General features: G+C 52.2%; 1 protein-coding gene across 5 annotated transcripts in view; it reads right to left on the bottom strand.

Moving 5' to 3' along the window:
• Nucleotides 1–13,774, bottom strand: part of DPP6 (dipeptidyl peptidase like 6) — a 573,115-nt gene that overhangs the window by 42,907 nt on the left and 516,434 nt on the right. For all 5 annotated transcript variants that reach the window (XM_066385521.1, XM_066385524.1, XM_066385520.1 and 2 more), the window contains exons 11-13: nt 7,196–7,319; nt 5,878–5,916; nt 4,052–4,159 (exon numbers count right to left, since the gene is read on the bottom strand). In XM_066385521.1, coding sequence (XP_066241618.1) covers nt 4,052–4,159; nt 5,878–5,916; nt 7,196–7,319 — 271 coding nt within the window. The remainder of the gene's footprint in view (nt 1–4,051; nt 4,160–5,877; nt 5,917–7,195; nt 7,320–13,774) is intronic.

The following is a 13,774-nucleotide window of genomic DNA, read 5'->3' as shown; positions in this document are numbered from 1 at the left end:
GTCTCTCCCCCTGTACAAAAATTAACTCAAAATGGATCAAAGATCTAAACATAAGACCTGAAACAATTAAGTACATAGAAGAAGACATAGGTACTCAACTCAGGGACCTGGGTTTTAAAGAGCATTTTATGAATTTGACTCCAATGGCAAGAGAAGTGAAGGCAAAAATTAATGAATGGGACTACATCAGACTAAGAAGTTTTTGCTCAGCAAGAGAAACTGATAACAAAATAAACAGAAAGCCAACTAAATGGGAAATGATTTTTTCAAACAGCTCAGATAAGGGCCTAATATCCAAAATATACAAAGAACTCATAAAACTCAACAACAAACAAACAAACAATCCAATAAAAAAATGGGAAGAGGATATGAATAGACACTTCTCCCAGGAAGAAATACAAATGGCCAACAGATATATGAAAAGATGCTCATCTTCTTTAGCTATTAGAGAAATGCAAATCAAAACGGCAATGAGATACCATCTCACACCTGTTCGATTAGCTGTTATTAGCAAGTCAGGTAAATAGCAAATGTTGGAGAGGCTGTGGAGAAAAAGGAACCCTCATACACTGTTGGTGGGAATGTAAAGTAGTACAACCATTATGGAAGAAAGTATGGTGGTTCCTCAAAAAACTGAAAATAGAACTACCTTATGACCCAGCAATCCCTCTACTGGGTATATATCCCAAAAACTCAGAAACATTGATACGTAAAGACACATGCAGCCCCATGTTTATTGCAGCATTGTTCACAGTGGCCAGGACATGGAAACAACCAAAAAGCCCATCAATAGATGACTGGATAAAGAAGATGTGGCACATATACACTATGGAATACTACTCAGCCATAAGAAATGATGACATCGGAACATTTACAGCAAAATGGTGGGATCTTGATAACATGATACGAAGCGAAATAAGTAAATCAGAAAAAAATAGGAACTGTATTATTCCATACGTAGGTGGGACATAATAGTGAAACTAAGAGACATTGATAAGAGTGTGGTGGTTACGGGGGGGAGGGGGGAATGGGAGAGGGATAGGGGGTGGGGAGGGGCACAAAGAAAACAAGATAGAAGGTGACAGAGGACAATCTGACTTTGGGTGGTGGGTATGCAACATAATTGAACAAGATAACCTGGACTTGTTATCTTTGAATATATGTATCCTGATTTATTGATGTCACCCCATTAAAAAAAATAAAATTATTAAAAAAAAAAAAAACCCCAGAGAAAGAAAAACACCACATGATCTCACTTGTGTGTGGTATCTAAGGAGCACAACGAAGCAACAAACAAAGCAGAAACAGACTCACAGATACGAAGGACAGACTGACAGCTCTCAGAGGGGAGGGGTTTGGGGGCTGGCTGAAAAAGGTGAGGGGATTAAGCAAAGAAAAAAAACCTTACAGACCCAGACCCCAGTGTGAAGACTGCAGGAAGGAAAGGGAGTGGGGGAGGGGTGGAGAGTGGGGGGATGGATGGTGATGGAGGGAGACTTGACTTGCGGTGGTGAACACACAACACAATATAGAGATGATGTGTTGTAGAGTTGTGCACCTGAAGCCTGTATACTTTTAATAACCAATGTCACCCCAATGAATTCAATAAAAATAAAAATAAAAAAATTGTAAATCCAATTAGTAGTCATCACTATGGAGGATGGGAAGGAAGGAAAGAAAAAAGCATGGACAAGTGGGTGAGATAGGCTGAGGAGATACAGAAGGAAAGAAGGAAGGAAGGAAGGAAGGAAGGAAAGAAGGAAGGAAGGAAGGAAAGAAGGAAGGGAAGGAAAAGGAGGAAAAGAAGGAAGGAAGAAAGAGAAGGAAAGGGAGGGAGAGAAGGAAGGAAGGAAGGGAAGGAAAGGGAGGGAGAGAAGGAAGGAAGGAAGGGAAGGAAAGGGAGGGAGAGAAGGAAGGAAGGAAGGAAGGAAGGAAGGGAAGGAAAAGGAAGGAAGAAAGGCAGGAAAGAAGGAAGGAAGGAAGGGAAGAAAAGGGAGGGAGAGAAGGAAGGAAGGAAAGAAGGAAGGAAGGGAAGAAAAGGGAGGAAGAGAAGGAAGGAAGGAAGGGAAGGAAAGAAGGGGAGAAAGGAAAGAAGAAAGGGAGGGAAGGAAGGGAAAGAAGGAAGGGAGAGAAGTGAAGGAAGGAAGGAAGGAAGGAAAGAAGGGAAGGAAAGGGAAGGAGAGAAGGAAGGAAGGAAGGAAGGAAGGAAGGAAGGAAGGAAGGAAGGAAGGAAGGAAAGAAGGAAGGGAGGGGAGAAAGGAAAGAAGAAAGAGAGGGAAGGAAGGAAGGGAAAGAAGGAAGAAAGGGAGAGAAGCGAAGGAAGGAAGTCAGGAAAGAAGGAAGGAAGGAAGGAAAGGAGGAAGGAGACATTCCTGTCATCCCCCACCATTATTTACAAGGATGGTCTGAAACTGTTTACTATTGCATTGGCACGCACAATCTCCACGTGCCTCCCAGAGTAAAAGGCAAGTACAACAACAATTGTAACAGGACAGAGATGTGACTGTGTCAACAGGGCTGATGTGCACTGAAGTGGGGTATGCAGGTGCCCAGTCACCTGGGAGGCAGAGGCCAATCGGATGGTGGCTGAATCAGGCGAGACGTGGGGAGCCCAGACGGGGAGTGGTAGGAAACGGGGACGCCCAGGAGGGCGGGCGGGTGTGCGAGAAGCTGGGGTGTGAGACACTCCTGGACGGAGGTGTGGGGGGTCTGCCCCTGCTGGGACGTCCCCTAGGGTCCCCAGCGCATGCCGATCACGGGGTTGAATTCAGAGTCTGGGGCTGAATGGAGACATTGAAACGTCTGAATCTTGATGGAAGTGACCCGAAATGAGAAAGCCCAGGAATCCGGGCTGTACAAGGAAGACCACGGGGGTCAACAGATGGATGTCGGCTGGTCGGCAGGCCATCTGCATGATGGAATTAAGTGGGCCAAGCACAGAAACATCCATGCCGCACTCAGACTTTGAGACAAGGGCCACTGTCAGAGTCACACCCAGTCCCCTCCTGTCCTCCGGAAGCTGTTCTTCAGTAGGACACGCTTGGGGTTTTTCTTTTGAAACTGCCTTTTGGGCCGTATCATAAACATGAGCCTTCTGCACTGATGTCCACAGATTATTTCTGATAACCTTATTTTAATTTGTTTTATTCACCCGCCCCCATGCCCAATAGCTTAAGACCGTTTCACAAACAAAACGTGCCAAGCGAGGGTGAGGGCGGGCCTCCTGGAGGTGCCACCTCCTGCCCACCTGTCCCTAAGGACTAGCACCTGGAAGTCCAGCTCTGGGGGGGGGTGGTGGCAGGGGACACATTCACTAGGCCAGTGGTCAGCAAACTGCGGCTCGTGAGCCACATGCGGCTCTTTGGCCCCTTGAGTGTGGCTCTTCCACAAAATACCACGTGCGAGCGCTACCTAGATAAGGAATGTACCTACCTATATAGTTTAAGTTTAAAAAATTTGGCTCTCAAAAGAAATTTCAATTGTTGTACTGTTGCTATTTGGCTCTGTTGACTGATGAGTTTGCCGACCACTGCACTAGGCTGTCTGCGTTTGGTTCTAAAATCACGTACTGTTCAGGGTTGCTTTTCTCTTAGCCAGACCCAGGAGTCCAGGAGTGACCCTGGCCAGCAGCAGCGGAAGGGAGTAATACCTGCATTTGGTTAAATGTGAAGAGGGACATCTCAGGAGGCTGGGCAATGGGGGCTATCATGCACTGGGAACCCAGCCTCTAGGACAGAGTATAGGGGGACAGACACCCCACAGACAGAGAGCAGAGGCTAACAGGTGCAGGACCGTCCCACCAACTAAGTAGTCCACACGAGTCTTCAGGCTCACACCCCAGCCACAGACACCAGAGCCTCCTCTGATACTATCGGAAGTGTCACTTGTATTCTGGGTGACCACATAAGGGACAAGGTACCCCACCACCCCATTCTGCCCCACTGTCGGGAACCCCTCTTCCAGCTTAAGTACCCAGGGTCTCCTCAGAGCGCTTGGCCACGGGAGGCCATCGCTGACCCGGCATGGCAGTTTCGGAAGCTCGGGGACTTACCTGGGAAGAAGACATGGTGATATGGTAGAACTTGCCTTGTCCTCCCTGTGGGATCGCACGGACGAAGAAGAACTTCCGCCCGTCCCTGGAGAAAACCGGCTCTTCGTTCTGTGGGCGACAGCAACCCCGTAAGTCCCCGTCAAGTCTTCACTAGTTTCAAAGAGGCCGGACTGGGACAAATGCGGGTGGACGGGGCATTTTCTATGGAATTTCTAATCAGATGCAGATCGGAGGGTCAGTGCTGGGTGGGGCCTTCCCTTCCCTGGGAATCGGGAGTCTGGCCTTCAGTTTTCTAACATGGGAGGAATAGTGAGGAAAGCAGAGGGGATCCTCAACAAAACATCACTGAAGACTGGACCTGTGTGTCACCATATCCTCCAGGTGGGGCCGGGAGGGAGTCTGGTGCTCAGGCAGCCCAGAGCAGTGTGCCCCCCCCCCCACTGTCACTGAGGCCTGTTGAAACCAGGGTGTTCTGCAGAATTCCTCGGGGGGCATTCATGATTGACCATAAAGAACAGAATTCTGAACAAACCCACACCTGACTTTGCCTGCAAATAAATTCTATTCTCTCCTTGCTGTCTTGATTTACCCATTTTTTTTTTTTTTTTTTTTTTTTACTTTTTTACTTGATCAAATCTCCCTGACACACAATAGCCAACCAAGAAACAAGGACACATTGTATCCATTCTAGGAAAGTCCGGGGAAGAAGGCTCCTCCTCCCAGGTGCTATCTTCTGAGAAACAAAACCAACCTTCCCACGTTTCCCTGGCCAGAAGCGTTTTTTTTTTTGTTGTTTTTTCTGTTTCTTTTTTTAACCTGAGAAGGCCTCAATCACTGGAATGTCACCTTTCCATGAATCCATGGGCCATTCTGTGGCCAGCAGGACAAGGACCAGCCCTGGAGCCTTCTCTGAGGCTTGGGATGTCGATGGATTTTTAGTGGGAAAGTGAAATGGACGGAAGACCAGAATTTTCATCCTGGTTCTGACGCTCATGGATTTGGGAGAGGGGGAGGAGCATTTTCTAGTCTCTCTGGGACCCAGGGAGTCTATTACACGTGATGGCCGTGAGCATCCCGTTAGGTAGGAGAAGGAGGAAGTAAACTTCCACACCATCCCCACCTGTGCTTTCTAAGGTCAGGTGTGGAAGGAGGAAAACAATAAAAAAAGAATATACTGTACTAATTTTAGGGTTTTATTTTTTGTGTAAGTTTAATGCTTTTTTCTTCTTTTTACTTCCCCCCCTTTGTCATGGTGTGAGTTACTGCAGGCTTCTCATGGCTCTGTCTAATCTCCAACTCCTGGAGCTGTCTTGAGTTAGGGACAGGCAAGCCAGGAATGGGTTCAAAGTCGGGTCCCCCAGAAGGCTCCCGCCAGACCCTAGTGGCATCACCGCAGATGAGACCCCCCCGAAACCACACGGGGAAAACAGAAATAGTACCCAAGTTTCCGTTCTCTTCTACCGTCGTAGAAGGTCACGTCTAGGCCACTTGTAGGGACTCAGCATTTTGAATTCACCCAAAGGCCGTCACCTAACTAAGATCTCAAGTTTCACCAAACATTGTACATTGTCAAGAGCAGTGACGTTCACCCTCCAAAGGGCCCGCCTCTGCTGGGGTGCCTCAGGGGGACACGGAGGGAGGCAGGGTGGGTAGGTGGGGCAGCCCCTCTCATCAGAGCCATGCATGCTTATGTGTCTGCTCAGGGTTCCCATAGGATATATTGTGAGACGCTGTTCTCTCTGTTACAAATGCCCCCAAAGCCACTGCGTGGTGGACCGGCTGGCTGGTGCCATGAAGAACGTGGAACTCCCTCGCAGGACTGTTACCTGTCTATGGAGCCAAGCCTCACTCTCGTCCTCGTGTTTCTGAAACGAAACGAGAGCATCAGAGAGAGGAGACTCTGGAGTAAGTACTGACCGGTGCCCCACAGAGCAGAAGCGGCCGCCTCCCCTGCACGGAGGCTGTGTCGGCAGAGACAGCACCGGGCTGCTCAGGAGGCGGCGGCCCGGCTCTGTTTGGTCTCATGGTGTGGCTCAGAGCTGAACCCAAGTGTCCCCGAATGAGAAAATGTCACTCTCCCTCAGCATTGAGGACAAACCCATGGCAGGGATCCTTTGAAAGATGGGGAACTTTTACCATTAGCTGGTCACTCCTGACCGGCTGTGTGCCCATTAGATGGTCACTGGTCATCTCTGAGTGGCCATCTGCCCATTAGCTGGTCACCCCTGACCAGGCACATGCCCATTTAAAGGGAAATCTCAGGTGCTATTTTGCTTTAAGAATCTGCGTGTGCACATGAGTACATATGTGGACATGTGTTAACTTTCTAGTTAACGACGCAGAGTGACAATCTGTATAGACCAAAACATAAAGAGGGGCTTAAAAACAGATGAAAAGTGGACCTCCCAAACCTGTGTGGAACGATGCACAACAGAAGCTCAAACCCCAGCAGACCCCCGACACCACGGCACAGCGACGCGCACGAGGATGACACCCCGCGGCACGAGGACGACACCCCGCGGCACGAGGACGACCCCCGCAAGGCGGAGCGCCTGTCCCCGGGCTGACCTGGCCTGCACCGCCCCCGGGGCAGCTGTTGGCAACTGGGGTTTCCGTTGCTGATGCTCCTAACAGCAGAGGCCCAGGGAAGAGCAGTGCCCACCTCCCTCGCCAGGGGCCCCTCTCCCCTTCCCTCCCCTGGAAGCGAGCCCATCAGAATAACCTGGATCTGCTCTAAGTTCTGAGCAAACACCAGGTAAAAGTCACAGACCCAGATGCAGACCTGTCTCAGTAATGGATTGCTGCCACCCCGTTGGGCAACACAGTGAGGGCTGCTGTTTTGGGGATCTCTGGGTCACAACCGAGCTTCTTCCCTGCCAGCTCGTTTTCTCCTCGGTTGTCAAAAATGGAAATTTAGGGTCCACAGTGGGTGCACTCTGCTGGGAGGCACTGAACACATGAGCACTGGGTTTATAGCAGTACTTCAGTCATCCACCAGGGGGCACCAAAGCGGACACCTGCAGGCATGCTGCCACCTTGACCCGCCAGGAGTCCAGCTGTTTTTGCCCACAGTGACCAGTCCCCTAAGGGCTCCAAGACAGCCGTGATGACGCCATGGGTCCCTCCTGACGTTGGTTCCCGTACCTTGGTGCAGACCCCCGTGGTGGCGTCGCAGAGGGTGAGGATGGACACGTTCTGCGCACGGTTGAGCCAGTTCACGGCGACCTTGGTGCTGGTGGCCCACTTCACCATCGTGATGTAGTATTCCCTGAAAACACACACAGACACGTGCACACACACACACATGCACAGTGTGTGAGCGGCCTGGCAGGGACCGTGAGGACCGAAGATGGGCTCATCCCAGCCCTGCACACGGGGCCACGGCTGGAGAGCACGTGTGGGGGTGGTCACAGACCCTGATGGGAAGCCCCTGTCTGCGCTGAGGGAGACCCTGCTCTCCTTCTCTCTTCTGCAAACACAAAATGCCCAGACACGTCCTTTAGCTAATCCGGGAAACTGGCTCCTGCCTCAGGGAATCCGGGGGACCTAGTGTGACAGCCAAGAGGTCACCTGCCCGCTTTAACCTGAACCCAAAAGCACCCCAGAGCCCTGGGCTGACTAACGTTAGCACGAGGGGCACAGAGCATCTGGTAATTAATTCAGTTACACAGAGCCCTCCAACCCTGTTTGTTTTTTAATTTATTGATTTTAGAGAGGAGAGAGAGAGAGAGAGAAGGGGGGAGGAGCAGGAAGCATCAACTCCCATATGTGCCTTGACCAGGTAAACCCGGAGTTGTGAACCATCAACCTCAGCGTTCCAGGTTGATGCTTTATCCGCTGCATCACCTCAGGTCAGGTTTATTTTTTTTGTTTTTAAAGGAAAAAAACCCCCAGACATTTAAGAGGAAAAAGAAGATGTTAACAAAAATCAATGCACAAGGAGAACACCCTCAGGTGAATTCGAAGAACTTTTGTGAGGCCAGTGGACACTCTTTCCGTTGCCTCTTCCATATCCGTAATGAGATCTGTTATCCAGGGCGGTTACTTTGTGGTCTTACAAGATCCTTTATTGCTAAAGATTACAGGACAGTTATTAGATAATTCCTAGCTGGGAAAACACCTTCGTACCTTTCGCAATCACTTCCAACAGAAACGCCCAGACAGCCAGGGGCTTTGAACCAAGCTTCGGTTAACCAGGAGATTAAATGGCCATGCCCGGTGTTCTCAACTCAACCTGTTATCAAAGTTTTTAATAACGTCGCCTGAGTCAGAGCAGACGGTGGGCAGGGGCTGGGCTGTGTGGCACCTGCATGACTGTTATATTGTTCATGTTTTAAGTCCTTGGTCAGAAAGTGAGGAAGTGCGGTGGGGTGGCAAGCCTTCTTCACGGGCATTTCAGAAAGGACATGACCCCTGGAGGAAATGACACCAGTTTCTCTCTGTAGGCAGAAGCATTTGGCCCATAAACACCTAGATTCATTCCAGGGGCACGGAGTCAGGGCTTAGAGTGTAGTAGGCGTGGCCCCGGATGCTGGCAGCCCACGGGGTCAAACCCTTGCCCCCAGGGGGGCTCGTGGTCAGTGACGAGACAGACTAACAAGCCCTTCATTCTGGCCCAGGGAAGGACAGCTGCCCTAGAAGGAAGCCCGTGGAAGAGCGTGCATCGAATGACGCACTTTGGCTGAGAGAATCCGATGGCACTCCTCCCGTGAACCCCCAGCCAGAGCTGCCTTCCAACCGGAAAAACCCAGTGACTCTTCCTGGTGGGCAGTCTGTGAATTTTTTATCAGTCCATTTGTTTGCCGTGAAATACTGATGGGGCCCCATCTCTCCTGCAGGGATTCATGTGTCACATCTTGTACTTCCAAACTCTTAGCAAGCCTCTCGCAGTTGTGTGGCAATCAAGGGCCAGGAACAAAAAGGCTTGTGTGTCCACTAAAATAAAGAGCCTATGATTAACTCTAGCATATATATATGCTAGAGTTAATATATATATATATGTATATATGTGTGTGTGTATATATATCATATATATGTATATATATCATATATATATGATATATATATATTTAAGTATTATTTATTCTAAGATCAAGCTAAAAAAACAAAACAAAACAAAACTGAGTGAAAAATTAAAAAAAAAGAGAGATGTACTTGAATAAAAGGCCTGGTTGAGCACAATGAAATAGCAGCAAATCCCCAACGTCCCTGGGATGAAGTGTGTGCCTCCGCACCTGAGTGTGGCCTCAGAGCAGTCACGTAATTGTGTAAGACCACCTGCGGGCGCACTGCACTGTGCAAAATGCACACAAGACGTGACCGTGAGACCAACTACTGCTTGATGTATATTTCCTTAATCTCACTTTCAACGTAGGAAGAGACCAGGTTACTGTTTCCTTCTGGTATTAGGTGCTGGCTGTGACGCAGGGACAACTGTCAGGAGGAGGGAGAAGGGCATGCGGGTGTGTCATCTCAGGGACAGTGGAGTCTTTTATTCAACGGCTTGTGTGCTTTGAACACGAAGGAGTCCGTTGAACAGAAGTGGAGGCCAACCTTGCGTTGTCCCTTTTCTAACCCTTCATTTTCACACACTGAGCACACACCATCTGTCCGTCTGTCCATCCATCTATCCATCCACTCATCTATCCACCCATCCATCATCCATCCATTCACCATCCATCTATCCTTCCATCTACCCCCTATCCACCCACCATCTATCTATCCATCACCCATCGTCCCATACTCCATCAGCCTCCATCCACTCACCCACACCCTTGACCTGTCCACTCAATGTGGGTTCAGGGCCCTTGTGCACTGAGACTTCTGGTGTCATTTGAGGTTGGGCTGCATGTCTCCCTGTGACCCTGCAGGTCCCCTCCACCTTTCCCACCATGCTCTGTCTGTGCTCAGAGAGGGGAAGGCCCACCTGTCCAGGTGGCATCAGAGGCTCTGGCCTCCCCATCAGGGCACCCACAGGAGGTCAAAGAGGGAGAGAGAGGGGAGAGCAGTATCCATTTCCAGGACTCCCTCCAGAGAGCCCATCAAGCCCGGTGCTCAGCCCCTGCTGGGGACCAGGTCCACGTAGCTCTCTGTCCCCTGGGTCCAGTCCCTGCTCCTCCCCTTGCTCCTTCAGGCTTGGGATGGTAGCAGAGACCCAGCTGTAACCGGCTCCTGGGTCCCAGCACATTGCTGGTGGGATTCCTCTCCCACCCTCTCCTGGCTCAACATGGTGGGAACTAATCCCTTTCTTTCCTGCTGGGGTGCTGACAGGCATGGAGAGGGGCCACTCCAGCCCCATGGACCATCGCAGACCTTCCTTTAAAAAGCTTCACTTGAGGTTAAGGCAACACCTGAGGCTTTGGCGGACTGAGCCGTGGTGGAACTCAGAGCCAGAAACATCCGAAGATGCCCACGGGGCCAATGTCACCTGTCATTTCTGCCCTCTGTAGTTATGGTTACCATCACCCGGCTCACCCTGCCTGGTGATGCAGCCTGGAGAGACCTTGTCTGGTGTGTCACTGACATCTTCCAATGTCAGCCCTGTTTTCCCGGCTGGAAGAGCTGTTGGCCGGCAAGAGGCATCCTATTGATTGGGACCGGGGAGGCCATGTCCCATTGTACCTTCTGCTGTCTCCTGCTCCGCATGAGCCTGCCAAGCAGCTAGTCACATCTGGAGTGACTATTCACAGTGTCTTCCGAACAGCCTGGTGGCCTGCCCCAGACACAGGCTGCAACAACGCAGAACAGGCTCTCTTCACCAGAAACCTGCTTGTCCAGACGTCCAAGGCTCTGGTTTCCAGGCTCCTGACCAGAGGCTGGAAGGAAGCCCTGAACTCCCAGGATCCTCTATGTCTTTCTAAACAGCTGTGCTGGGACTCAGGGGCACCAGGAAGGTCCTCAGACCAGCCCCCAGGGTGTGTGTCCCAGCTGTGTGGGAGGTGACAGCTTCCCTGACCTGTTCGTAGCCCTATTCCTGGCACCTGGAGGACGGGAGACAGTGGGGACCATGGCACAGCTTCCCTGCACGGCCTGTGATGGTGCCCCCAGCAGGGCTGTGCCCGAGGACCACCTGGGCTCACCTTCTCTTCCTAGCTGGATCCTGCAAGATCCTTCCTCCATTTCCCCATCCTGCTCGTGCCCGCAAAACCTCCTCTGCCCACCCTCCTCTCTGGAAGAGATGGCTCCTCCTTCCCCGAAGCCTTAAAGGAGTGACACCTGCTTTGTGGCACCTGCTCTTGTGCTCAGGCTGAGACTCCCGGTCTGACCCCTTGAAGGGGTCACGGTGGGTGAGCAGTAGCTGTGTGAGCCAGAGGTTCCGAGGACAGCACCCAGCTGAGCTCCTGCGGGGAGGGGAGCCAGCCGCCAGGTGGCACGACTGCCGGGAGATGCGCTGATCCCACTAGCCAGCCCCGTGCAGAGCACATGTTCTCATTTAATTCCCACACCCACCCATGAGAGCAAACATGCTCCACATCACCAGTCGCCTCCGGGAGCACCAACACCAGACCAGCATCTGAACCCAGTCTGTTGGCTTGAGAACCTTCACCATTCGCCAGCGGTGCTCAATCCGGGGACACTGCGCAGTGACTGGAGACACGGGTGATGGTCACGACTCAGGGAAGGGGCGGAGGCTGGGGATGGGGGTGGGGGCTGCTCAATGCCCGGACGATGCTCAGGACGTCCCCACAGCGCCATCACCAGGCCCAAAAGGCTGATGGTGCCCACATGGCTCTGAACCACGCCGCCTCCCTCCCGGCGAGGTCTGCCGCCTCTTCCACGCCCCTTCTCACACCCAGTTATTCACGGGATCATGATGATGGGCTGCCCCCTTCGATCACCCTCCGCGCGCCGTAACCTCTCTATCTCTTCCCCCATGGACTTCTTGGTCTGAGGATCGATCAATCACACATGCTCAATCAACACCGTCAAGTGGTCGGCGATTTCGGATACGCCTGAGCGTATGGACCTCCGGACCTTAGAAACGTCCTGAGGGGGCGTGACAAGGAAAGGGTAAGACCAAGTGGGCCCGTCGGGTGGTGTGGCCTGGCACGGCATCCTCGCCATTAGCTACGGAAACCAGAGCCAGCGGCAGCCGGAGGCTCATTTCTCATTGTCCTGGAAGCTAGTCAAGCCTGTGGAAACGGTGCCACAAAATCGACTCGAAGCGATTTTCAATTAACTCCAACAGTCTAACAGATGGCTTAAATTTTCCAGGTGACTTTCCATATTAATTCAGGGAGTTTGCTGGACCTGGCCCCGGGGAGGCTTTGGCGGAGGCAGGGGCCACAGGGAAGTGGTGACATCGATGGATGAACAGAGGGTCAGGAGAGAAGATGGAGCGGGAGGCCGCACGCTCCCCCCCTCCCCCGGCAAAAATGGTACTGGCCAAGTCGATCTGCGGCCCCTAACCAGTTTACATGAAAGGGCTCACTCCCCAAGGGGGTCCTGTAAGAGAGCGAGGCCTGGGGACTGGACATGCCAGGGAGGACATCAGTCCAGAGGGTGTGGAGGACCCGTTGGGGGCTGGCCTGCCCACCTGAGGGCCTGAACACCTTTTGCATTTCACCCAAGAAGGAAGGGTTAAAAACACCCTGTGGCCCTGGCTGGTTGGCTCAGCGGTAGAGCGTCGGCCTAGCGTGCAGAGGACCCGGGTTCGATTCCCGGCCAGGGCACACAGGAGAAGCGCCCATTTGCTTCTCCACCCCTCCGCCGCGCTTTCCTTTCTGTCTCTCTCTTCCCCTCCCGCAGCCGAGGCTCCATTGGAGCAAAGATGGCCCAGGCGCTGGGGATGGCTCTGTGGCCTCTGCCCCAGGCGCTAGAGTGGCTCTGGTCGCAATATGGCGACGCCCAGGATGGGCAGAGCATCGCCCCCTGGTGGGCAGAGCGTCGCCCCCTGGTGGGCGTGCCGGGTGGATCCCGGTTGGGCGCATGCGGGAGTCTGTCTGACTGTCTCTCCCTGTTTCCAGCTTCAGAAAAATGAAAAAAAAAAAAAAAAAACCACCCTGTGGAATTCTACCGAGACCCCAGGCTTTCTGGGATTGTGGGCGGATGGTCTGACCCTGGACGTCGCCATGGGAGGACGACAACGCCACTTACAAAAGACCGGCAGTACCGAGGGCTGTGCCTTCCAGCCCTGAGTGGGGCCCGTGGAGGGGGAGCAGAGAGGCTGGGCCACAGCTCCTGCTCTTCTAGAAGCTGCCAGAAACTGCTAGTAACAGGGGGTGGGACCTGGGTAGTCCAGCCCCAGACTAGAGTCCGGCAGAAGCTGGGTGGGGCACTGGCCAAGTCCCAGAAGGACTCACGCTTGGCTTCACGGTGCCCATTTATAGGCTCATGGGGACCTGAGAAGGAGGGGACCCTGCGGTCGATCCAACGCCCTCCTCTTTTCCCCGCGCCCCCGCCAATATTCTCAGCAACAGCGACATCCACAGGCTCTGGGAGTTAATATGTCCCCAGGCTGCTTTGAACTCTGGGGACAAAATGAAACTGCTTCTCAGATCACTTCGCTTCGATAGATGTGACTCCCTTATTTTGGTTTGAACGAAACCAAAAAAAAAAAAAAAATCCACTCAACCCAGATATGAATAGATAACAGGAGAGTTATCTGTGTCAGAATGTTCCCCTGGCCATGCCGCAGTTACCTTGCCATCTGGGAGATCCAGCTTCTGGGCCAGGACCCACTATTCGGATCCAGGAAGCAGCAGGGGACAGGGATGCTCTGAG

Source organism: Saccopteryx leptura, chromosome 5 (genome assembly GCF_036850995.1).
Source record: "Saccopteryx leptura isolate mSacLep1 chromosome 5, mSacLep1_pri_phased_curated, whole genome shotgun sequence".
In the NCBI taxonomy this organism is placed as follows: Eukaryota; Metazoa; Chordata; class Mammalia; order Chiroptera; family Emballonuridae; genus Saccopteryx; species Saccopteryx leptura.
This window is presented reverse-complemented; position numbering and strand designations above follow the sequence as displayed.